This window comes from Gallus gallus, chromosome 4 (assembly GCF_016699485.2).
Source record: "Gallus gallus isolate bGalGal1 chromosome 4, bGalGal1.mat.broiler.GRCg7b, whole genome shotgun sequence".
Lineage (NCBI taxonomy): Eukaryota > Metazoa > Chordata > Aves > Galliformes > Phasianidae > Gallus > Gallus gallus.
In genome coordinates this window covers 90,696,999-90,721,844 of record NC_052535.1, presented here as the reverse complement: position 1 = coordinate 90,721,844, position 24,846 = coordinate 90,696,999, and the positions used below count along the sequence as shown (strand labels likewise).

The following is a 24,846-nucleotide window of genomic DNA, read 5'->3' as shown; positions in this document are numbered from 1 at the left end:
GCCTCGAGCACACACCGCGGGGCTGCGGGGGGAGAGGGGCCCCGGGGCTGCGGCTGTGCGGGACCCCCGGGGTCAGGGAACCCCCCCCGGCCCTGCCCGTCCCCACGCCGCAAGGATACACTGCCCCGGGGACTGCGTGATGTCGGGGCCGGGCGGGGACGTCGTCTGCAGCTTCTCAGCGTTGGGGAAGGGGCTCAGCAGCCGCATCTCGAAGTCCTCCCGGCGTTCGTACTCTTTGCCGCGGTAGATGAAGACTTTGTTCTGCGGAGGGAAGGGGCGGTGCATCGCAGTGCGCTGTGAGCGGGCGGCCCTGCGCTCAGCTCTGGGTGCCGCGGGGGTCGTGGCAGTGAGACTGAGGTGCCAACCAACGGGGAACCCCTTCTTGGAAAAGCCTTCCCCGAGCCCAGCAACAGAAGGATACACGAATTAATAGGCAGCGGGATGTGGGGCTCTGAAGAGAAGCTCCAGGAGATTCCCAAATGCATTCATGGGTAGCACAGTCAGCACAAACGCATCCCTGCACCACATACGGGGCACGGCATCCAGCTGTCTCTGCACCCCGAGTGGGACGTGGAGCAGTGGACACAGCCACGGAGCAGTGCAGCTGCAGCCGTGCACTGCAGGTAGAGCACAGCCCAGTGCTCTGGGACAGGAGGCCTCAGATACCACATCCCTGTGTGCAGGAACACCAGGGGGTGTGCAGGGCCCTCTCCATCATATAGGGAATCACTGGTTTCTGTGCTTTCATTCCATAAATGCTGTAGCCAAAGGCACGCTGGGGTGAGTTCCTACCAGCTCCCCATTGCTCCATCCCTCAGGGCTGCCCCATCCTGTGTGCTGTCCAACCTCCACCAGTTCTCCCCACCAGGGCTGGAGCACTCAGGCCATGGAGACCCCATCCAGGCAAGGAGCAGGGACAGCTCTGGGGCTCCGCTCACAGGAGAGGCCCTGAGATGGTCACAGCTGCCAGGCAGAGCTGCGCGGGGTGCAGCACAGCAGCACAGGAGCAGTGTGGGCTGCAGGCAGCAGCAGGAGCTTCTCACCCGCAGGAAGGTGGGGAAGCCTTGCCCGTAGTAGCCGACAGCGAAGTAGTCTGGGCTGGGACGCAGCACCTTCAGGATCTTCTCATAGAATTTGGCTTCTCGCTGCTGCAGGGGGAGGCGGCACGCTGCAGGGGGCAGGAGCCACACAGACCCTGCTCTGCCCCATGGCTCACAGCACACTGTGCAGTGCCCTCAGCCCCCACTCTGCCCCCTGCCCGGCCCGGACTGGCTGGCACTCACCAGGATCTCGCTCAGCATCTCATAGTCAAAGATCTCACTCTCGTACTGCTCTGCCAGCTCCTTGCAGATATGGATGGCCTCCTCCCACATCTGTACAGAGGGGCCACGGTGCGGGGTGAGCAGAGGCAGGGAGGGGGCTGGGTGCCTCCAGGTGACCCTGCCCTGTCCTGCAGGGCTCCTGCAGCCTCACTCCTGTGCGAGGAGCAGGACGGGCCCCTGGAGGGCTGCAGCAGGGTTCACTGCCTGCTGTCTGCAGCCATGCAGCCCCCTGGCAGGCCCCCACAGCCCAGCCCCTCTCTGGGGTGTCCGAGCTCCCTGCATCTCCCCAGAAGTAGGGGCAGAACGGGCAACTGGGAGTCGGAGTGGCTGCAGGGATGAACTGCCCAGCACAGGATCTCTGCATCTTGCCCAGCACAGGGCAGCTCTGACCCCATCATAGCAATGGGGGCTCGAAGCAGAAGGCAGCAGTGGGGAAATCTGGGTCCTGTGGGCTGTGCTGCACGGGGCTGAGCTCACCTTGCCTTGATCGAAGTAGTTGACGATCTGGTTGTACAGAGCCTCCTTCAGCTGGCGCTGGGTGTGCAGGCTGGGGCTGTGCAGGCCCTGCATAGGTGCTGTGTTCGCCTCGTCGGACCACTGTGTGGGGCAGCAGGAATGCCATGTGTCACACCGAGCCATGGGGTGCACTGTGCCCCCCGCTGTGCCTCACCTTGAGGAGCCGTGCATGCAGCAGCAGCGTGTAGGCACCCTCTGTGTAGTTCTCATAGCTGATGTGCAGGTCCTTCAGCTTGTACAGGTACCTGGGGGGCAGGGCAGGGTGTACCAGACGTGGTGCTGGGGGGGATCTGGCACCATGCCTCCTGCCCGCTCCCCCATCCCCACCCCATGCAGGGTCACAGCAGGTGGGGTGGGGGCAGCTCAGGGCTGGGGACCCTCCTGGATGATGCTGGCACTTTCCCATGCTGGGCTGTACTCCGTGCACGGTCTGGGTGTGCTGATGGTGAGAGGGCCTCGATGAGGCATCGCTCACCTGATGTACATGGCCTGGCGGTCGATCTCCTTGTAGAAGTTCTGGGGAGGATCAAGCATTGAGGCAGCCCCAGCAAGGGGCTTACCCTGCAGCCCCCACCATCCCCAACTCTGAGTCATGCTGCCACCACGACCCGGCCCACACGGGCACAGGGCTGCTGGGCAGCGCAGGGCTGTGCAGTGCCACCCAGCTGGGATGGCAGCCCGGCACCCCACACACCCTGCCCTGCCGCGTGGGGATGCTGCAGGCCCGCAGGTGTGGGGGATGTGGTGCAGGCGCTCACCAGGAGGTTGACGGTGCAGCTCATGCTGTAGGTTTTGTTCTCATCATTCATCACCGCCCGGTAGTCGAGAAGCCGCTCCAGCAGCCCCGTCACCAATGCCACGAAGCTCTCCCCAGGCCGGGACAGCTCAGGGTGTGCCCGGCAGCAGCTGAGCAGGCTGCAGAGCAGAGGGACCATGGGCTGCGTGTTGGGCTCCACACCGACCCAGCTCAGCTGCCCTGAGGTGTGGGAGCCGAGATTCCCCCAGCAAAGGACAAAAAGCAGCAGCAGGCCAGCAGCGAGAGCGGCCCCCGTGCTGCTCCCCAGCAGGCGTGAGGCACAGACCAGGCTGTGATGGGCAGTGTGGGGCACACGGCGCCTCCTGGGCACAGCCTCTTCCTCTCAGACCCGCCGTCGGGAGCTGCGCTCTGGGCCAAAGCACAGCAGGGAGGAGTAGGACGGCCGAGATTCGGCTGTTCAGGGCAGGGCACGAAGCAGGGGTGATGCCCAGAGGAAGGGAGCGGTGTGGCACCGCACGCTCACATGCTTTCAAAAAGCTGCTTGTACTGCTCGTCGCCGCGGCCGCCCTCCACCTCGCTGTCTAGCTTGCGCAGGATCTCATCCTCAAACTGCAAAGAGATGAATGTGAGCACAGCTGAGGATGTGCTGAGCTCGGCCCCAGGCTGCCATGGCCACAGTTCCACGGCACACAGGGCAGCAGGCGCTGCGGGAAGGCTGATGGCAGCCCCAGCAGCAGCATGGGCTCTGCTCCTGCAGACCATCCTCCCACACCACCTGGAGACCCCCATTCCCCTGCTCAGACACATCCCCCATTGCTCCCCAGGTCCCCGTCCTGCTCCTGCCGCATTGCCATCTCCCAGGCAGCTCGGCTGGCCTGGGGATCACTGCACTGTGCTCTGTGTCTCTTAAAGCCACCTGTGCCTGCCTGGGACCCTCCCACCTCCCAGCAGATGCTCAGCCTTGAGATCCATGGGGTTTGTGCTGTAGGTGTACCAGATGGACCACAAAGCCTGGCAGGTCCTGCAATGTGTGCAGCACAGGACGTGGGGGTTCTGGGCCATGTCTGATGTCCAGTGCCCCTCAGCTCCACACTGAGTAGTCTGGGTCTGCACATTCCCTGAGTGATGGACAGCATCTCCCCAGGCCTGAGCTGCATGGAGTGGTGCGGAGATGTCACCTGCAAAGCTCTTGGGTCCTGTAAGCTGCAGTCTCCAGTGTGGACAAGCAGCTGCTGGGTCCCTGGGGCTCTGAGAGATCCCAGCCCTTCTTCCGTGGACACCCCATGGGGTGGAAAAGCCTTTTGCACAAGGAAAGCTCACAGCAGCTTGGGAAGAGAGTGGCAATGCAGGAGGACTGTACAGACCTCTCCCCCGCTGCTGTGCTCGTTTCCAGCCAGTGCTGGGACCTGCTGAGTGTGTACAGCCTGCTGGTCCCTGCAAAATGCTTGGCATTGCTTTGAGACTCCCTGCTACTCCATGGCCCCACCAGCTCCCCATCCCTCATCTCTGTCCCTCATCCCTCTCCCTTGTCGCCATCCCTCCCTGCTGCAGCCCCACACCCCAGGAGCGCGTGGGGGGATGGGAGGGGAGGCAAGCGGTGCCTCCCCCCACACCATAGGGGTGGTCATCCCGTAACAGGCAGGACCCTCACATCCACCTCCCTCCCCAGCCCAGTGCTGGCGCTCACCCGGCTGAAGCTGGCAGTCAGCTGGTACTCGCAGAGCATCATATCAAAGAAGATGGGGATGGTGGACTTGCGCAGCTCCAGCTCCGGCACAAGGGTCATCTCCAGGATGGGACCCACCATGCCTGGGATGAACTCAATCTTGTGGTGGCCTAGGGACAGCAGGGAGGGCTGGGACACACGGGAACAGGCAACAATGCATGCAAGAGGCTGAGGAGTGGTGGCAGCAGAGGTCTGCAAGCCCTATGCAGCTTCAGCAGCGCTTCCCCAGTCCATGCTTAGCGCTGCATGCTGGGCAGACGAGAGGCTGCAGCTGGGAGAGCAAGCTCAGCACCATGGGTTAGCACATCCCACAGCATCCCACATGGCGCACACACCACAGGGTGCACATCCCCCAGGGTGCACACACAACAAGGTACACACCCGCAGGCTCCCATGCCCCACACCAGTGATCTCTCAGTCCCCAGCACCCGTTCTGGGGCCGGTGCTGATGGACACGAGGCTGCAGGCACTCTCCAAGCCTCCTCCTTGCTGGTAACACCACAGCTCACCTAGGTTGTACCACATGTCCCGGATGGCGGCTCCAATCTTGGCTCTCATGTCCCCGTACCTTCCAGGATGGTGTCAGTTTAGCATCACTCCACGGGCACAGCCCATGGCACAGCTTCCAGGCCAGGAGCCCCATCACAGTGTCCCAGAATCCCCATCTGCAGGCACGGCTGGGGCTGGGGCTGGGGCTGCAGCCCCGACCTGAGAAGGGAGGGCCACTCACTTGGCCAGGATGGCAGTGCGCTTGGCCTGCGAGAAGTTCTCCAGCTGCAGGGAGTCCTGGGTGAGGAAAGCCACGGCCAAGTGGAAATAGTTGTTCCAAAGCTGCAGTGAGAACACAGGGACAAAAGCCAGGCAGGGTGGCACAGCGTCTGGCACATCGCTGCCACCCCGGTCAGGGCCAGGTCGGTGTCCCCTCACCTGCAGCTCGAAGCTGCTGCTGCTCAGGAACTTCTCTGTCAGGGTGGTGGCAAACTGGTTGATGGCACGCAGGAACTCCCTGCAGGAGTGGTGTGGGTGCTGAGCAGAGGGCACAGCCCACAGCCCACAGCAGAGGGGGAGCAAGGCTGGCAGCCCCTGCCATGGCAGGGTGAGGACTGTGGCTCTGGGGTTGGGGCTCACAGCGTGCTCCTGCTCACACCCCCACGACCCCTCATTCCTCTGCTCAAATGGTGCAGCCCAACATGGGGCCATGTGTCCCAGGCCATGGCCCCAGACCCCACTGTGGGTCCCTCCCAGCCCGGGGCTCCTCACCGGTTCTGCACCATGTTCATCACCATCCAGTCCGAGGGGTACACCGTCTTGCCAATGAGGTCCTTGAAGAGGATGAAAGTCTCCATGAGGAAGTCCTGTGAGGAAGAGGAGATGTCAAGGGCTGGGGCACAGCCGTGAAGCCCTCCCGGTGCAGTGATGTGCTGAGCACCAGGGCTGGGAGCACCCAGGGGTGCAGGAGGTGCCAACAGCAGGGGTGGTGACACGAGTGCCAGGTGGCTGCTCATACTGTACGGGGGGCACTCACCATCAGCTCAGGCCGGGAGGGGAAGGCCTGGATGTAGGAGTGGTAATGGTCTGCATCCATCTGGCTCAGGATGGCAGCCATGCACGCCACGTAGTGACTCTGGCAGAGAGCAGCTGGGTGAGGGGCTGCAGGGCTGGCACCAGGGAGGCCATGTGTCCCCTCCCCCCCCTCAGGCTCTGCTGCCCTGGTAGCCCTGCCCGCTCCCCAACTCTGCCTGTGCTCTGCTCCTTCTTCTCTGCATCTGGGGTGGGACAGAGATGAGACCCATCACAGCGCAGCAGAGGACATGGACAGAAGCATAATACTTTTGCTATAGCATAAACCTGTGGATTTTAAGATAATTTAAGTAATATGTGGATGTAAGTGCATTGCAGAAATGGCTCACAGTTTCTTTCTGGAGGCCAATGTATCCAGGCTGTCTTTAATAGGAGTCCCAGTCCGAGCCATTAGCTCCAGCCCTGCCCTGTGTTCCTGTGTCTCTGTTCCGAGGCGAGCAGGGCAGGCGCAGCACACTGACCAGGACTCCCATTCTACACAGCAGGACCAGCCGTGCTGATCTCAGGTCTGCATTGTTTGTGGAACAGGAGAGGAGCAGCTGGCAGAGCAGTGACCCCCTGCTGCTCACCCCACTCTTTCATCTCCCCTTTAGCCTGTTAGTGCAGCCCATTATTGATGATGCTTCTAACATAAAATCTGAGTCTGCAGCAGACTTTAAAGTGCTTTGAATATTAACTTGTTAAGAGGAAGCTTTGGTGATGGGACAAAGCTCTTGGAAACTCCCCGATGGGCGCTGAGCGTCTGAAGCCTGAGAGCTGCAGGGTTGGCGCCTCCGGTCCCTGAAGACGGGCGCTGCTCAGCCTTGGGTCTGAGCTCGAGGCATTTGGCCGCAGGGTGCCACAAACCACCAGGAGAGCAGCACTCTCACAGGGGAAACATAAAGCAGTCCGGGTGCCCAGGACGTGCCTCTGTGTGGGGGTCAGGCAGGGCCTGGGCTGCCTGTGGGCACTTCAGTGCTATGGACAGCCCTGGGACAGGAGCGGCTGGGGCTGGGGATGGAGGCAGCTCAGCAGGGATCTCGTGAGAAGCAGATGAATGACAACCCCGTGAGTGCCAGTCCTGTCAGCATCAATGTGAAGCTGCAGACCTGAAGCTGAAGGATGGCACAGAGCACGGCCACAGCAGCTGCACGTGGAGCAGCACAAGGCGGGCAGCAGAGCTGGGGATGAGCTCTGCTCGACATGCATGGCCATCACCCCAGCAAGGCTTGCTCCAGAGAAAGCACTGGTAAAGCAGGGGGTGCCACAAATCCACCCACATCCCTGAGCATCCACACGTGCAGTGCCACAGTGTGTGCTGGGCTGTGCGGCCACACTGAGCTGTGCGGCACTGCGGAGCAGCAGCAGTTCACACCTTCATAGAGGTCTGGGGCGAATTTCTCATGCACCCAACAGTGTGGATGTCACCCACCACCAGCATGGGGAGAAGGGCCACCCGACCCAGCACAGCCCCACAGCAACAAGGCAGGAAGGGCAGAGGAAACTTCTCTGCAAGGCAGCGTGTGCCAGGGATGTGATGAGATCACCTCAGCCATCTGAAAGCAGCTGTTCTGGTGGCAGCTGGAATTAGATCCAGGTGAACTCCTTGCACAGCCTGCTACACCTTGTTCAGGGAAAGCTGTATTTACATTTAAATTACATTACTGGTGAGCCACAGCCGGGCGCTGCTGCACATACAGATGTTCAGCTGGCAGACGGTGTGTGTGTGTGTGGGGAATGGACCCAGCAGCAGCCTGGCACAGCACGGTGACCCTTGCAGCAGCCCACGGACCCACCGCTGGTCACAGACAGAAAGGACTCAGCTCCCAAATACTCCCCAGCAAAGCCACCGCGAGCCCAGCAGCACCCGGAGCCGCCGCTCAGCCCAACGGCTGCAGACTGGGCAGGCTCGGAGCAGGAGAGGGTTTGCGGAGGCCGAGGGATGCCGAGCTCCTGCTGGCCGCTCCGTCACGGCGCCTTCCCACCTCCTGCTCCCCGCCGCCCCGCTCGGTGCAAACACCCGCTGCTCCCGGGGCTCCGCGCTGCCGGGATGGGGCAGGCTGAGGGCTGCGTTCCCGGGCGGGCCGACAGGTTGGAGGTGACGGGGCAACACAGCAAAGTCCGGCGGCACGACCTGCGGGAGCTGCACGGGGGCGGGACCGAGAACGAGCCCGGTGCGCGCTGTCCGCACCCGAGCGGGGTCGGGCAGACGGCGGTGCGTCCCCGCGTGCGGTGCTGACGGTGCTGCGGTGCGGGTCCGGCGGGTCTCCCCGCATCTCCCAGCCCCGGCTGCTGCCGGCGGGCGGGCACGTTGCCGCCCCGCCCCTCTGGCTCCGCCTCCCGGTACCGGCGAGCCCGCGCGGCTCCGCCCCGGCCGCGCTCCGCGCACACCGCCCTGCACCGCCGCCGCCGAGCGCCAGGTACGGGGCTGGGAGCGGGGAGCCCGGGGAGGGGCGGCCGGGCCGGGACCGGGCTCAGCCCCGCGGGGATCGGCCCCGCAGCGCGCGGGGGCCGGGGCGGTGCGGGGAACCCCTGGGCCGGCAGCCCTGGAGCGTTACGGGAATCGCAGGGCCAGGACCGGGACCGGGACCCAGGGGCGGCGCGGGATGCACGGTGCTCGGAGGGGCGCGGGGCCGGGATGCCCGGGGGGAGCTGCGATGCTCGGGCGGCGTTGCCCGATTGTCCCCGCGGCAGCAGCGCGATGCTCGGCGCCGAGCAGCCCCAGGTGTCATTGGGGTCAGGGATCCCCGGGGCTCCTCTGCTCCGCCGCCGCGCCGGAGCTCCCCAGGAAGTGCGGGGGGCGCGGGGCCGCCGGGCGGGGGTCACCGAGGGGCACGCGGCCATGCTGGAGGCGGTAGACTGTGCCTGGGGAAGGCGAATCCGCGTCGCTGGGATCCGCCGCGTGAGAAGCCCCGGAGCCCCCCGGGCTCTGCCCCGCGCCGCAGCCCCTTTCCGCTGCCGTCCCCCGGAGCGCGGGGAGCCGCCGCTCTCAGGATGGTCCCGGGGGGCACGCGGGCAGGGAGGGCTCCGGCAGCGCCCGCCTCGCTGCTGCCCCTCGTTAGCAGACACGTCCGTCAGCGGAGCCGGGCTGTGTTTGACACGCGCACACGCGATGCCGGGGCTGTCACTTCGGGTACCGCACGTCGCGCTGACGCGGGGACGGCCGCCGGCGCCGGAGGGAGGGATGCAGCCCACGTTGCTCCCGGCAGCTCCCGGCGCCGTGCGCTCAGCTCAAGGCCTTCGCGTGAGCAGCCGGGCGGGGTGAGATGTGGGGGCACCGCGCTCGGGAGCTGCTCGGCTCCCCTCCTCTCGCAGCGGGGGCTGCAGCCCCTCGCAGGGCCGCGGGGGTCAGCAGGAGTGTCTGTACGGAGCCGCTGTTTCGGTCAGAGCACAGGTGGGTGCGCACGGGCGATGGCTGAGAGCCGGCTGTGCAGCCGTGCCCGCGCAGGGATGGCGAGTGGCTGCGTGCTCACGGCAGGGCAGAGCGTGGTGTGTCAGCCCACAGTCCTCAGCACTGCTGGCCTGCAGGGAAGGGTCCTCCTGGACACCGGGGACGCGGGGTGCCAGCTGTGCCCTGACCCTGCGCCCTGCCTGCATCCCTCCGAGCCCAGGAAGCGGCTCCAGGCAGCAGCGGGTGCAGCGTGGTGGTCCCGCTCAGCTCCTGGTGGGTGTCGTGTCTGCTGCACTCTGAATCCATCCAGTGCGTGTGGAGCGGCAGAACAGGTTTAAACACGGGAGCTCCTTTAGACAGAGGTTATCTTCTTGATGAATTATAATTATTATAATTGCTTAATAGTACGGTAGTGCTCAGAGGCCACAAATAATGAGTGGGTTCATTTCCATCTGTAGTAACAATGCTTCAGTCCTAGCTGGTGCTTCTGGACAGTGTGTGGCTCGTGTGCTTATAGCCATGATCCGTATCATCCCAGCTGTATTGCGGGTGGGGAAACTGAGGCACGTGGTGCAGAAAGACACTCACTGATTCCCAAATTCCCCTGGCAGCGAGTGTTGTCTAAGGCAGATAAAGATGAAGGGGGGGGGTGCCTGCTGGATGGCAATGGGAATCCACTTAAAAGCAGGAATTTGTATTCTGAGACAACGTTCTCCACACCGGCGATGGGAGCTGCAGCCGCAGCAGCCTCAGCTCCCACTGCCCGCACAGCAGTGGCTGCTCTTGGGGCTGCAGTCTGTGTGTGACAGTGGGATGGGGCACTGCTGCATGCAGGGCTGCGCGCTCAGGGCTGCAATGGGGCCGTGCACCCACCCGTGGGGCTGAGCCCCCCCCGGACAGGCACAAACAAAGGCATAGCGTTGTGACCATCTGCCTGAGAATGCTGGGCGGCAGAACCTTTCCAGCTTCTTCCAGAAATATGCACTGCAGACAGCTTGAGGCTCTCTGACAACATCCTGGCACGCAGAGGAGCACATCCCGTCCCCGGCTGCGGGGCTCCCCAGCCTGCAGGCTGCTGGTGATGTCGTGGCTCCAGATGCAGCCCCAGCCCGGCTCTGTGAGGGGCAACGCTTCCCTCCGTGAAGGCTGTGAGATGTCTCGTGTGGTGCTGAGCCTCCCATGACCACGAGCCTCCAGGCCATGTCCTACTTCATTTGTCCTGTAATTACTTCGGGGCAGCGCCAGCCCAGCCTGCAAGATGTGCAGCCAGGTCTCACATCAGGTGATCCCCCACATCCCTGTACCTGCACGGGCTGTGTCTGGGACTTGGAGGAACATCGTATTGCCCACACCATGTGCTGGGAAGGCAGCAGCCACGCTATCCCTTGTTCTTCCATACCCCCCCCCCAGGAGAGGCGGCCAAGCAGTGCTGCAGCGATGCTCTCATTAAGCACAGCCTTGGGATGGGAAGCCACCTCCTCCCCTCTCCCTGCTCCACACGCGCTGTCTGTGCGGTCTGTGCTCCTCTGTGTTCCTCTGGGCAGGTCGCTGCCTCCACACCTCTATCTGAAATGGTGACAGCCGCGCTCCTCTGCACTGCAAAGAGGTGGGAGTGAAGGCAGTCCCAGTGAGGGCACTGGCACTGCTGCCACGACGGCTGTGTTAGCATTGGAGACAGAGAGCAATTTGGCCTCTGTGTGCACCTAACAACCTCCTGCAAAGCCTTCGTACGTTGCTGCGTCTCCAGGCCACGTTGAGTCTCCGTCCAACTGCTCCCATGCATGTGAGGTTGAAAGAAGCGATGCGATACTGTGATGGCAGGAGGTGCCAGGAGGACGTCGTTGCCTCTGCCCTGGTTGTTGGGCTCCCATCTCTGGGCTGCAGGACCCTGCGAGAGGCACTGGGGCACAGGGAGCACCTGCCTTCTCCTGGCCCCGGGGCTGGGAGTGTGACTCATTTTCCTGCAGGGCCCTTCAGCCATTGACCTAAATAAAGATGGATGCACACAGATCCCTCGGCTCACACGAGCTGCCACTTCCACCAGGTACCTATGGCCAAAAAGGGACCGCTGTGCTGGTGGGGCTCCTCCACAGCGCCTGCATGGCATTGGCTGTGAGTGTGCATGGCTCCATCGCGGCCATCCTCAGGCTGACAGCATTTTGGTTGGGCCACAGAGGTGCAGGAGCAGTGTGTGAGACGTTGCTGTGAGTGCTGCAGGTATGGGGTAATGGGAGCGACGGGCGCTGCTGGGACCGGGGCCCCATTGCCATGCAGGGGTGCGCCCTCACCGTGAGAGCACAATGGCGTGGGATGTGGCACACGAGGGCTCTGTGCTGAGGAGGAGCAGAGCCGCTTGAGAGAACGCACAGCACTGGTCCAGGCACAGATGGGGGGGATCAAATGGCTGTGATGAAGTGGAAAGTGGCAGGAAACCAGGAGGTCTGCACGCCTCCAAATGTGGGGCAATGGAAGGGCCTCTAAGAGCAGCTGTGAGGGCAGGGAACGTGCTGGCTTTGTGCTGGCACTGCCGCTGTGAGGAGCTGCGTGCTGGCATTGCTGACCAACGCTTCGTCATCCGCCCTCGAGTCCCGTGGATGCTCCGTGCTGAGCACAAACACACCAAGTCCTCTTGGAGCCAGGTTGGGGTGAGGTCCTGCTGCTGACTGCTGCGTTGTGCACCTGGCTGCTGCCCGGCCGTCGGCTGTAAGCACACACCTCATCCCCGCTGCCTCCCACTGCTGTAGCGCCTTGTGCCATGTCTGAGCTCAGGGACAGCAAAGGCTCTGTCCCAGGAGGAGCCATTGCACCCCGTAGTAGAGGCGGGTAATTAGCTGCTCTCCTCTGCAGCTCCAGAAGTAGATGATTTCCTCTCTCATAAATCTAATCTCCTGGCTTCCTGCGTCTTGAGGAGAAGATTTATGTGTCTGCTCTGGCTTTCCTTCTTCCACAGACGTCGCCAGGAGGAGGAGGTGGAGGATGGGTGCAGAAGGGCCCCCAGTGGGGCTGGCAGGGTTTCCTGTCCCTGGTGTCCTGCCCGAGGAGCCGGGAGTTGGGACCCACAGTGTGCCGGCCAGGGTGGCACGGGGCAGCTGGGACCCACGTTGTGCCAGGCAGTGACTGCAGGGTGGGATCCAGCACTGCAGTTCAGCGGTGGTGGTGGTGGCAAGGAGATGGGGACCCCACCCCCAATGCCTCCACGGCTTCAGGTGCCAATCAGCCCATGGGACACCCATCCCCACTGCCCTGAGCACCCCATGGAGCCAGAGAGCCCACGCTGAGGTGCTCCTGTCATTTATTGCATTATGATGGCGTCATCTGGTTTTGTCCATAAATCACCTGATATGATCTACTGCCTGTAATTGAGCAAGAGGAGGAAAACACTCAGACCTTAAATAATTGTCAGGAGAGCATCCATCACCACCTGAATCTTGTCCAAGTTGCTCTGGCACCGAATGGCCTCACCTTTCAGGAAGGTCCTTCCCCATCTGGAAGCGATGACCTCTGTCTCGCAGGCATCATTCTGTTGCACTTCACCTGTGTGGCTGCAGAGCAGAGCCGCTTCCCACCGCTGAGACTCCTTTCTTGCAGTGCTCTTTCCTTGATGCCCACATGACACCGTATTTGTCATTCTCATTCCTTATCCTTCTTTCAGTCTCCGCATCATCCACAAATACTGCCAGTGCTGGCTTTTCCTCTTTGAGGTCACTGACTCCAGCATTACTGCAGGGCCCAATGCCCCTCTGCGGGACCCAGCCGGCAGCACAGCTATTTGGTGCTGGGTGCTGGATGGTTATAACTTGAGACATGCTGGTTAGCCTGGCTTTAATCCATTTAATGCGTGGCACATTGCTTTCATATCTTTCTGGTTTCTCCATGAAAATGTCAAATGCCTTACAGAGATCTGAGTCTGTTCCATCCAGGCTTTTTTACCTCCATTGACCAAACCGGGAATCTCATCAAAACAGGCAGCAAATGGGTTTGATGAGCCGTGTTTCCCAGAGCCCCGTGCTGGCTGGCACGGCCGGTGTGCGCTGCCGTCCTTCAGCTGCCATTAATCAGCCTCTGAGCGTGTCCCACTGCTGCCCTCGGTGGTGCTGTGCTGGTCATCCCCGAGCCCCTCCGCCTCCAGTGCATCATCCCACAGCACTGGGGCTCTCCAGAGGTCTGGATGCCACCATCACACCCAGATCTGGGAGAGGAGAAGTCCCTGTGGCACTGAGGCTTCCCTTCTGCGTTGCTCTGCTGCACAGCGGTGCCCATGGCTCTGGTGGTGCCTCACCTCCAGGGCCGTGGCTGCTCCATGTTTGTGTACGTCGGTCCCGTCGGACAAGCAGGCAGGGTGGGCAGAGCCAGCCTGCCTTCTGCAGCACGGCTCTGCTGGCACAGCTGGGCACAGGGACTTCCAGCCTCTCGTGCACCCTGCCTGCAGTGCATGGACAGAAGCAGAGCACTGGGTGGCTCAGTCCTCTCCACTTCCTGCTGCGGCCTTGGGCACTGTGCAGCCCGAGGGTTTAACACCAGTGTGTCAATGTGTGCTGGGCACAGGGGCAGGGTGATGGTGTGAGCAGCCCCCGTGCTCACTCTGGAGCAGGGACTGTTGGAGGGCTGCAGGCACAGGGCGCCTGAGGACAGCTCAGCCACCGTGCAGCTCTCATCCTTCAGCTGTCCCCTCCCATCTGCCCGTTCCCCTGGTCCTGGCCGTCCTCCTGCAGAGAGGAACTGTTGGAACAGCTGCAGCCCTGGGCTCAGCCCTGAAGGGGCTGCTGCAATTTTAGGACCCCAGAAAGGCTTCACCGTGTTGTTCAGGAAGGAGCAGAGCCGTCTGTGCCTTGTTCTGGAGAGGGTGACATTAACAAGGGACACTTCTACTCCTGTGTCCTCAGTCTGGGAGCTCAGGTCTTGCATAGAGTGCTTTGGTGCAAGATCTGTGGGCCCAGGAAGGCGGGTGGGATACAGTGCATTGGTGTGCGTGGGCCTGAGCACCATCTCCCTGCAAACATGCTGGAAGAGAGCAGCTGGAGAGCCCCGATGTGCTGAGCAGTGGGTGCCCGCGCTTCCTGCACAGCCTCTCCCAGTGGCCTTTTCTGTGCATCCAAAATGTCCCTGGAGCTGTGCTTCCAGCTGGATCTGTCGGCAGAGATGTTTCCTTCGTATTCAGCTCTGGTACAGGGAGTGCGTGAGATGCAGCAGCCGCTTGGTTGCGTGGTCCTGGTTCGGTCCCCCAGCAGGACTCATTATTAGCAGAGGGAGATGCAGGAGGGCCAGAAGCAGTGCCTGAGCGCAGCACTAAACCTGACCGTACCATAATGCATATGCAGAAGGACGAGCGGGAGGGTCCAAGCTTTTGGTGTCTGACAGCCTCAGAACTGTTCTCCAAATGCAGTCAGCGCATGTATAATTTATTGGCTTTCTCTTTGTCCTTGTACCATGCCTCAGATCTCCAGCAGTGCTCGGTTCGGAGGCGCAGGGTGCCTCGGCAGAGTGCTGCTGACTGACAGCACCGCGTTGGCTGCGTGGGCAGCGGAGCGTGCTGGGGTTGCTCTGTGGCCCACACCGTGGGTTTGCAGGGCCATGTGTGCCCACAGTGCTCCTGCCCCGTGCCGGGCTGTGGGAGCTCCTGGCACCCTCCTGGCACTCTGTCCTCTGGGAGCGCTCCCTGGGCTGTGCTGGTGCCAGCCCAGATACAGGAGGTTGGTGCAGCACAGGAATGTGCCCACCTGTCCATACAGGAGATGCACTCGGTGGCAGTGCGCTGCCACAGCTGTAGCTGGACACCACTCCTACACCATGGGGCTGGACCGGGTCCTGTGGTCCCAGCAGGTCTGTCCTATCCTGGTCAGCCTCCCAGACCAGGAGTGAGCACGGGGCTGCTCCTCCCTGCCACATACCAGCCCTGCGCAGCAATGATCCTGCTCCCCAGCTCAGCCTGTTGCTGTCCACACCAGTGAGACGCCCCATCACGTCCTGCCTCACAAACACCAGTGGTGTCGGCAGGGCTGGGAAGCAGCAGGTGGTGCATGGAGCAGCATCCTGAGAGTGCTGGGCAAGGGGCAGCAGTGAGGGGTGCAGAGACATGCAGCGTGTGGCACCTGCGCTGCTTGGGCATGGCAGGGTGCTCACTGAGCTCCTGCTGGGTCCCAGGACACGCATGGAAGCCAGCGCCACCAGCTGATGACCGGCACACGGGGACCCCGGGCCACAGTGCTGAGACAGCTGCTCTGCCACATGAGAACCAGGCACGGCAGTGCAGGGCGACAGGAGGGGCTGCACGGCGAGCAAAGCACCCATCCCTGTTGGCCTCTGTGAGACTCAGGGCTCTGCCGGCTGCAGAGCAGGTGGGTGCTGCTGGAGCCAGGTACAGGATGCAGGCACTGCGTGGTGCCACAGGGTGCTGTGTGGTGCCCTGTGCACCAGCAGGGCAATGGGCCAGGCAGCAGCGGGTGATTAGTATGGGCAGGAGAGCCGGATGGGCGCAGGGGCTCAGCGCTGGTGTGGGCGCACAGCCGGGGCAGGGCTCAGAAGGGGCTGTGCCCGCCCCGCTCAGGGAAGGGGAGCCATGCATGGGTGTGTGCCAAAGACACCAGGGTGGGGATGGGGTCCACCCGTCCCCATGTCTGAGCTCCCCGTGCCCCAGGGCTGCGCCTGTCCCGTCGTGTTGTGCTCCCCACACCCTTCAAACACGAGGTACCGAGTCCCAGCAAGGCAGAGCTATTTTTAACGGCTTCTTCTGCTTGATTTGAGCTGTGAACTTGTAACGTGTTTATGCTAAAGGGGTTTCTTTTTTTCCCTTCTCCCTTTGTGCTGAGGAGGCAGTGCCAGAGATCAAAGCTTGTCTCTTTGCATTTGGTGATGGCCACGCGGGATGGAGGGTGGGAGGGCGCAGGGAGGCCGGGAGCTCCGCGGGGCAGCGGGAGACATCCCCGTCTGCGGGAACAGCGAGCGCAGGGCCGGGTCACCCACCTCTCTCTGTCCCTGCAGGTCAGGGAGCCGGGAGCCATGCACGGGGCCAGACGGCATCTGGAGCTCCGCGGAGCTGAGTGCAGAGAGCTCTGAGCGCAGCGGACGGCGGCGGGACCATGGGCTGCCAGCGGGGAGGCACGATGCTGGGCAGGGCGCTCGGGGTGCCCGCGTGCCGGGGGCTGTAGGTGCGGGGGGTGGGCAGCATGCCCTGCAGCCCCGTGCCCGCCTCCTGCGCGGCATCCCCTCTGCGCGGCGGCGCGGGATGAGGCCGCCCGCTGCCCCGGGCAGCTCCGGGGACGGGCACAGCGCAGGGGCCGCGGCGGCGGGGCTGTGAGCCATGCTCAGCCGGGATGCTCTGCCCTCCGGTGAGGGCGGCCAGGAGAAAGCCATGACGGTGCGCTCGGTGCTGCTCAACCGCGACTCGCCCGACATCGAGAGCCGCCTGCAGCGCCGGCGCAACCGCACGCAGCAGGTGCGCTTCAAGGACCTGGTGGAGGGCAGCCCCCCCCCAGCGCCCGCCCCCGGCCCCAACACCCCACGTGCCTCGCCGCCCCCCAGGGCCCCCCCTGAGCCGGCGGCTCTCTGTGCCTCGCGGCGCAGCTGGCCCCAGGCCCAGCCGTGCTCGCTGACGCTGCCCATGCCCAGGAAGGCCTGCGCCAGCGCTGCCATCCAAACCTCCCCCAGCCTCCAGAAGCCCTTCCCGGCCCCCCGGCCCCACAGCAGGAGCGTCTGCGATGTGGCCATGGACACGGGGCTGCTCGCCGCCCTGGGGAGCGCCCGCTGCCCAGGGGGAGCTGCACCCGCTGCCTCGGTGCGGGCAGTTCCCCCGCAGATGCCCACACCCGAGCGTGCCCCCTCCCACACCCAACACCCCGCGGCGTGCCGCGTGCCGCCGCCACCGCCCAGGGATCCCTGTCCCCCATACCCGGGCACGGCCGGGTGCCCCGCTGCCAGCTGTACCCCCTCAGCCAAGAGCTGCTCCGCCGAGCCCTGCGCCCGACCCGGCGGGACCCCCCGGGGTGGGCGGGGGCGGGGGCCCCCCCAGCGTCCAGCCTCCGTGCCCTGCACCCAGCCTTCCTCTGAGGTGTGGGTGCTCGGCCGCAGCGACTCGGAGCACAGCCTGCCCCGCGGGCACCGCCAGCCGCCCCTCCTCCACCAGCCAGCTCAGGGCAACCTCCCCCACGACCCCTTGCCACCCCAGCACCAGCTCTGCGGCTCGCCCTGGGGGAGGCCCTGCTGCACCCCAGCACCCGTCCCACCAGCGCCAGGCTGGCACAGCTCTGCCACCGCTGCACTGGAGACCACACCAGCTGCACTCAGCCATCCGGACGCGCAGGACGTCTGCAGCCAGCTGCGGGCTGCCAAGCCCAGCCACGAGCAGGCAGCTCCGGAAAGGCACAAGGGACCCCCACACGGCGTCAGTACAGTGGTTCAGCCCGGTGGGCACACACCGGAGCCCCCCCAGCATGGGCAGCCCTGCCTCAGCACCCAGCAATCGGAGACGCTACGCCACGTGCAGGACCTGCTGCAGATGGTGGTGGCAGCCAAGGGGACACCGGGAGCCGCGGCGGGGGAAGAGCACGGCCACACATCTCAGGGACAGGGGGCACAGGGGGACCTGCAGTCCCAGCTGCAGTCCCTGGAAGGGGTGCTGGAGACCAGCCAGCAAACCATCCGCGTGCTGCTGGACGTCATCCAGGACCTGGAGAAGAAGGAGGCCCAGCGGGACGGGTGAGTAGATGGGGCGGCCTGTGGGGGGTTTTGGCTCTGCGGGGGCTCTGGTGATGGACAGGGGTGGCCATGCCAAGGATGGGAGCCATGTCACCTTCCGGACGTGCTTCCCTCCAAGCAGCTCAGAGCTGCCATCCTGATCTGCTTGGCACTGTGACTTGGGGTAGTGGCCTGCCAGCCCTTGGCTGTACCAGCCAGAGGACAGGGTAGCATGGACCTCCTTGGCTCTGCTGTGCCCATCGAGGACTGAGGGCAGAGATCAGGCACTGTGTGTCCCAGCTATGGGCTCCGCTGCTGCAGATGCCCTGTGTACAGCCCCTGCTGTGCCTGCCCTCCCGCACAAGGCGTGCACTGCTCCTCACGCCTGCTCTCACCCTGGGAAGCATAGGGCTGCACCCAGGGGTTGGTCCCTATGCTGCCATGTGTGCACCACAGGGGGGGCCCCATGGCCCGTCTGGTTTGCCCTGGCCATGGCTCAGGATGTTCCCTTCAGTGACCTGTGAGAATTTCCCTGGCTCAGCTATCAGAGAGGCAGAGCCTTTGCATGGGCCCCTGTGCTAGGAGGACTGCACAGGGGGCACGTTTTGGCAGGGCTTGGAAGGGTTTGGCATGATTTGGCAGGTCTGGCATGGTTGGCCAGGGTGTGCCATGGTTTGGTAGGGTTTGCAGAGTCGGTGGGGTTGGGCAGGGTTTGGCACACACAACTGGTCAATGAACTGCCCGTGTCTAAGGTGGCCCAAGGGCAGCAGTGACGGTGCTGATGGGGACCACCACCCGTACCAGCTGCAGGTGGCATTGCAGCCACACTGTGTGGGAACGGCCTGGGGCACTGCGATGGGGCAGCTCATTAGCTTGGCAGCTCATTAGTTTGTCCTCACACTGGCAGAGCTGTTGGTGCTGCAGGCGCTGAGCCGGGTGTGTGCACAGCACCGCTCACATGTTGTGTCTGGCACTGTGCTCGGGTGGCACCCGCGGTGAGCTCTGCCCTGCCAGATGGGCACCTGCTTGAGTCCTGGCCCTCCTGCCTGAGCGCGCGCTTAATTGTTTAACCAAATTAAACTGCTGCTAAGTGCCTCCTTCCAGGCAGGGCTAATGGTGGATCCCACAGAAGCGTTAGCGAGCGCAGAAGCAGGACACGGTGCACAGCCCCTTCCCCAGCACAGCATCCGCCTGGCCCTCACCTTCCAGGGCTGCTGAGGGTCTGCCACGCTGTGTGACGTGCACAGGACATGGGCTGGCAGTGCCCCCCACCACAGTACTGCTCCCACCTGCTGCCATCCCTGCCCACAGCCATGCAGTGCCATGCCCGGCTGTGCAGTGCAGAGCAGAGCCCATCGAAGGGCTGCTGCACTCCTGCTGCCGGGATGAGTCCGCCTGCTGAAGCTGATGGAGCTTCACCACGGGCAGCTTAATTAAGATCTCGGCTCCATAGACTGCTGCAGTCAAATGAGCAAACGAAATGCCCAGAGACATAAGGAGCAGGGTAGGAAATCCCATAAAGGGTGATCCCAGTGTCCTTCTGTGGAACAGCCCGGCCCTACTTGCCATGGGTCAGTGTCACAGCTGTGGGGTGGCCCTGAGGCTATGCACACCAGTGGTGCCACCAGCCCCACAGCACCCCACAGCATCCCCACATCCCCCACAGCACTGCTTGTACAGCACTGGGTGTGCACACACATCTTTATGCGCTTTTAATGTATGTATATAAAAGGTATCATGATCTAATTTATGTGCCAGTGCTATAATCCCAATTGTAAGGTATAATTTGGTACACTACAAGACCCAGTTTCTGCGGGCTGAGAACAACCGTGATCAAGGTCGAGAAACAGGGAAATAGTTTAAGCAGGGAAATGTGACGGGTATGTGGGACAGGGGGTGTTTTCTTGGCTGCCTGAGGGCCAGGGGAGGTGGGGAGGGGGCATCTGCTGGAGGACCAGACGCCCTTATTGGGGCACTTTCCCCATAGTGCCCAAGGCACTGCCCGTGGAGCTCTGAGCTCCGGCTGCAGCCGTCAGCCTGGTACTGCGTGGGGCAGCATGGGGCGGGCGCTCAGCACCAGCAGCAGATAGCATTTCTGCAGAGATCCGGGAGGAGGATGGCTCTGGGGCTGAGCTGACCTTTGGGGCTCGTCAGCCAACTCTGCTTTATTTCAGTACCATGCACCTTCCCTGGAGGATGCTTTGGTACAAAAACACCAAAAAAAGATAAATCCAGCGTAGGCTGGAGATTAGGCTGGCACCTCTCCCCCTGCCCATCTGTCGGGCACCGCTGGGCACTGCAGTGCTCCTGCACAGACCCCACACTGCCCATCATCCCACTCCCTCCATGGTGCCGCGTGTGGGGCGCCCTGGGGCAGCTCTGGGCACGAGGTGCAGCTCTGGGGTGGTGATGAGATGGGGCTGACGGCGTGCAAAGGATCTGGGGCTTCTGCCGCACCCGTCTGGTTTGCGACCAAGCCATGCTCAGCCCGGCTCCAAAGGGCGCTGCATGGGGAGGAGGGGAGAAGGGCTGGGATCAGGGAGAGGAGCTGAGAGCAGAGCTGTATCCCCGGCTCTTGGCTGCGGTGCTGGCGCAGAGGAGGGCCCTGGGATGGGATCTCCTGGCTCACTGCACTGCTGCTCTATTGCAGGCGACACTCGTACCGGACGGGGCAGGACATCGCCAACTGCGGAACGTGCCGGGACTGTGCCTGCATCATCTACAGGTACGGGCAGCGCTGCCGCTCTGGGGACGTTCCTGCACACGTTCCCTCCCCCGTCACGCCGCGCCGTGCTCCGTGTTCATAGCAGAAATGCCTCCCTGAGCCCGAGGACGGCACACCGCACAGTGGTACAGTGCCAGCAGGGTCCCCATGCCGTCCCAGTACGGGATGATCCAGGAGCCAACTGTCCCGCCTGCACCTCTGCTGTGCCCCGGCTCCTCCCTGCTCGCCGTGTTACCGATGATGCGCTCAGAGCCGGCCCTGAGCGGCGCCACGGGCGGAGGGGCGCGCGCTTCTCGGGCACATCGGGGCTGGGGGTGCCCCGGCTCCGTTTCCCCCCCCCCCCCCCCCCGAGCTCCGTCCCCTCGCACCGCCCGGCCCTACCGGGGCTGCCTCTCGCCGGCTCATTGCCACCCGAGCCCAGAGCCAACTCGCCGCGATAGCTCGTGGGGGCCGTCAGCGCTAATTGGGACTGACGAGGCTGTCTCCATGCGGCACTGCGGCTGGGAGAGATGGCACTGCTGGGGAGGTGGGTCCTGCTGAGGGCTCCCGCTGGGCTCCGCTGCCTCCACGTGAGGAGAAGGCTCCGGTGGGACACGGTGGGAGCGGAGCGGGGGGCAGCGGGACGGGGGCAGCTCCACGGGGCTGTGCTGGGTGCTGTGCAAGGGGTGCACGCAGCTGTGGGGGAGTCGGTGGTTGGGTGGGCAGAACGGGGACGGGTGGTCAGAGAGCACAGCGGGAAGGGGCTGCAGGGACAGCGGCTGCGCTGTGAGCAGCTCCCCGCGCTGCCCGGCACTCGGCCGTCTGTCTGAGCTCCCCCCTCCTGCTGGAGGTAGCTGGGGATAACGGTGCCCTCGTGATGTGTGCTGACACGGGGTGCCGGCCTGCTGCACGGGTGTCAGAGCCACGTGCGGTGTCGGCAGCAGCACCTTGCTGATCTGATGGGAGGTGGCTGCTCAGAGATGGAAGTGCTTTCCGGGTGAGGGAGCATCGCAGCACGTGGCCCCCAGTGCCCTGCCTGCTGTGGGGACAGCGGGGGGCTCTGGGGACGTGCAGGAGACCTGGTGGTGTTGGTGGGTGATGCATCCCCTCCTTCCCTACCCGGAACAATGGTGCCCACGTGCCTTGCATTAGGATTGGTATCAGACTCTCACTCCTGCTCCTGGTGCTGTGGCTGCACCGGGCTCAGGGGTGCGAGGGCAGTGGGGGTCTGTAACCCCAGGGCTGGGTACAGCCCTTTTCCAGGGGCTCTCAGGGGTCTCAAAGATCCCAGCTCCTGCACTGCATCCCGCTGTTCTCCAGCTAGGGCAGGGGGCTGGCTCCCACCCCGGCCAGGTCGATACCCAGAGCATTCTACTGCAGTAGACCCCCAGGGCACACAGCCAGCCCTTGCCCCTCCTGGTTTGGGCACAGCATCGCCCCTCAGCCCTGCGCTGCTGCATTCCTAATTCGGGGACTCAGCCCCCGCTGCACAAAACCCAAACTACCCGGTGCCAAAGTGCCACCAGCCCAGGGTGCAGGGGATGAGCTCCGGGCACTCAGGGAGGGTCCATGCAGCAGCTCAGCTCTGCAGGAGGGATTTGGTGTATTTGATGTTTAGGGCAAAGGAGGTTGGGTGAGGGGATGGAACAGCAGGAAAAGGACAAGGAGCCACAGACAGGGAGAAAGCAGGGCAGCTCCGAGAGCAACTTTGATGCTAGGAATGAAGGAGGGAGAGCCAGTGGGTCAGGGCTGTCTGTCTAAGTCCCTCCAGAACTGGGGGTCCCTATGTGCTCTGGGTGCAGCGCGGTGCCACGCGTGGGCAGGATATGATTCTAAGTGATATGATAGCCGCCCCCGGCCCCAGGTCCGGCCCCCACCCCGCTCACAGCCCCGCTACCTGCAGGCGGTGGGGGGCAGCGGCTGCGGGCTGAGCTGAGCCCCCACCGCAGCACCGGTGCCGCAGCGGCGCCGTGACGCCGCCCCTTCTCCCCGCAGCGTGGAGCACGACTTTCGGCAGCAGGAGGGCCGCTTCCAGCGGGTGTTGAGCCACATGGAGGGCGACGCAGCACACGGCAGCCCCACGCCGGGGCCCGTCCCCCCCGCCCGGCAGGAGCCTTCACCCCCTGCGAAGCTGGACGCCAAGAAATCCCGGCGCAAGTGCTTCTGGTTCCTGTGAGCCCCGGCACTGACACCGGCTCCTGCCTCCTCTCCCTCCCTCCGACGTTAGGGTTTGGGTAGCACCAGCTTTTGTACTTTTAACCATTCTGTTTAACGTACTGAAGAACCCGTGTAAATAAGAGGGGAGGGGAGCAGCGGCTGTATTTACGGAGAAACCAATAAATTCCAGGGAGAAGCTATTTTTGTTACACCCTCTCCTGGCTGTGCGCTTCTGTTCTGGACGCGGCTGGAGCTGCCCCGGCCCCACGTCAGTGCTGCGATCCCATCCTGGCCACAAGCAGCCCCGTGGCTCCAGCAGGTCCTGGGAGACCCCGCTGTACAGTGGGAGCGCTGTGAGAGCCCTGCGCCCATTGCCAGGGGTGGTGGAGAAGGGCAGGAGTGAGGAGCCCCATTGCGGGCGGGCTGGGACCCAGGAGTGCTGCAGCTCTCATAGAATCAGTCACCGAGGTTGGAGGAGCTCTCCAAGACACCCAACGCCGCCCCATCCCACTGTGCTCACTGACCATATCCCCCAGTGCCACGTCTCTGTGGTTCTGAACACCTCTGGGGACAGCGAGCCCCAAACCCTGGGCAGCCCATGCCGGTGCCCAACTGCTCTGCAGGAGGAGAAATTATTCCTAAGATCCAACCTGAGCCTCTCCTGGCGCAATGCGAGGCCACCTCCCCTCCCCGAGCTGCTGCTCTGCCCTCCGAGGCCGTTGTGTGCCGGGGTCACTGTGCAGCCCAGCCATCCCTGCAGCTTCATGGGATGGAGTTTCCTCTCCCTGCGCAGCCCAGGGCAGGAATTGACCCTCCGGCTCTGTGTCCGCCCAGGCCCCCAGCTGCAGGACGCAGCAGCTGATTACAAGGGGGCAGAATTTAGCAGCTCGAATATTCCAACCTGCAAAAGGAGCAGCTCAGCATCGATGTAACGATGGTCCTGGATCAGAGCGGTCGGCGGCAGCAGCAGCCCAGGATGGGGGCTGCAAGCAGTGGGGTGAAGCCTGGAACTGTGACAGCACCATGAAAGGGATGAACTAAGGTGAGAAAGCTGCCAGACAGCATTTCTGGAGCACAGCGGGGGCAGAGTGGGGGAAGAGGAGCAAGCAGAGAAAGTGAGGCTCAGCCAAAGCATCGCTCTCCATCTCCTCACGTTGAGCATCAGGCCATGCTCCGGCAGCCAGCGCTGCTCGTTATCTCTGTCACAGCCCCATAGGTAGCTTCAAACAGCTCTTTTTTTGCTCTCACTTCCTCTGGCACTGAATCATGCATTCTGAGAACAAAGGCTAAAAGCGAGATGATACCAAACCCAACCCAGCACGCATCGCCTGCCTGAATCCACCTGAATCACAACCAGCAAGAGCCCACCCACCCCGACTGCTGGCACAGCCTTATACAGCCTAACACAGCCTGGCACAGCCCAGCACAGAGCTACTTGCAGCCAGATGAGTAGGAGGGACAGCACCCTCCACCATCTCAGCAATGGGGCCACTCCAGGAGCACAGAGGTGCTGTCTGGAATAGCTCGTGAAGCAGGCCAGCCCCTCTGCCAGGGAGCAGCAGCACGGCCAGTGAGAAGGAAGGTCCCATCCTGCCCGTAGCACCTTGGTTTAGCCACATATTTATGAATGAGAGCCAAGCGTGGGATGGCAGAACTGCCGGTTTGCCCCAGAAAACCCCCCCGGGCATGGTTCATGGCACAGCATGGCACGGCACAACGTGGCACAGAATTGGACAGCATGGTATGACACAGCATGGCCGTTCCCCATGGCACTGCACCCCAAATGCCACCAGACCCATCCCCTTGCCCCACACAACCTAGAGCCACGTGCCTGGCCTGCTCCACACAGCCTGGTTGGCCACACTTGCACAGAGCACGTTTCCCCCTCCTGCATGATGGAACCATTGCACCCGGTGCAGCTGCTCTGCGCAGAGCCTCAGCCGTGCTGCAGCCTGCCAACAGCTCAGCACGAGGTGAGCATCCCAGCACACTCCTCCCATGTGTAAAATGAGGAAAGTTCGTAGGGTCCAGACACCGTTTTCC

The 24,846-nt window shown here is 63.3% G+C and overlaps 2 protein-coding genes across 2 annotated transcripts in view; one reads left to right on the top strand and one right to left on the bottom strand.

The window, feature by feature from the left end:
* The window catches only part of LOC429518 (dedicator of cytokinesis protein 2-like), a 52,762-nt gene that overhangs the window by 3,235 nt on the left and 24,681 nt on the right, over positions 1–24,846 (bottom strand). Inside the window, 14 exon segments of the mRNA XM_015301282.4 lie at positions 120–261; positions 1,044–1,148; positions 1,284–1,373; positions 1,800–1,919; positions 1,993–2,083; positions 2,314–2,354; positions 2,597–2,753; positions 3,119–3,204; positions 4,283–4,431; positions 4,831–4,889; positions 5,052–5,152; positions 5,249–5,327; positions 5,582–5,676; positions 5,847–5,945. Of these exon segments, the coding sequence (XP_015156768.1) occupies positions 120–261; positions 1,044–1,148; positions 1,284–1,373; positions 1,800–1,919; positions 1,993–2,083; positions 2,314–2,354; positions 2,597–2,753; positions 3,119–3,204; positions 4,283–4,431; positions 4,831–4,889; positions 5,052–5,152; positions 5,249–5,327; positions 5,582–5,676; positions 5,847–5,945 (1,414 nt within the window).
* LOC101747820 (protein FAM196A-like) lies at positions 16,476–23,012 on the top strand. Its single transcript, XM_025150444.3, has 3 exons — positions 16,476–17,963; positions 20,593–20,667; positions 22,642–23,012. The coding sequence occupies exons 1-3, from the start codon at positions 16,570–16,572 to the stop codon at positions 22,820–22,822; spliced, it is 1,650 nt and encodes a 549-aa protein (XP_025006212.2). The 5' UTR covers positions 16,476–16,569; the 3' UTR covers positions 22,823–23,012.

Bases quoted from the DNA above. Each gene is read 5' to 3' on its own strand.
- LOC101747820 (XM_025150444.3), top strand. From the start codon at position 16,570: ATGCTCAGCCGGGATGCTCTGCCCTCCGGTGAGGGCGGCCAGGAGAAA. The intron at 17,964-20,592 runs GTGAGTAGATGG...GCTCTATTGCAG, and splicing joins AAGGAGGCCCAGCGGGACGG to GCGACACTCGTACCGGACGG. The intron at 20,668-22,641 runs GTACGGGCAGCG...TTCTCCCCGCAG, and splicing joins TGTGCCTGCATCATCTACAG to CGTGGAGCACGACTTTCGGC.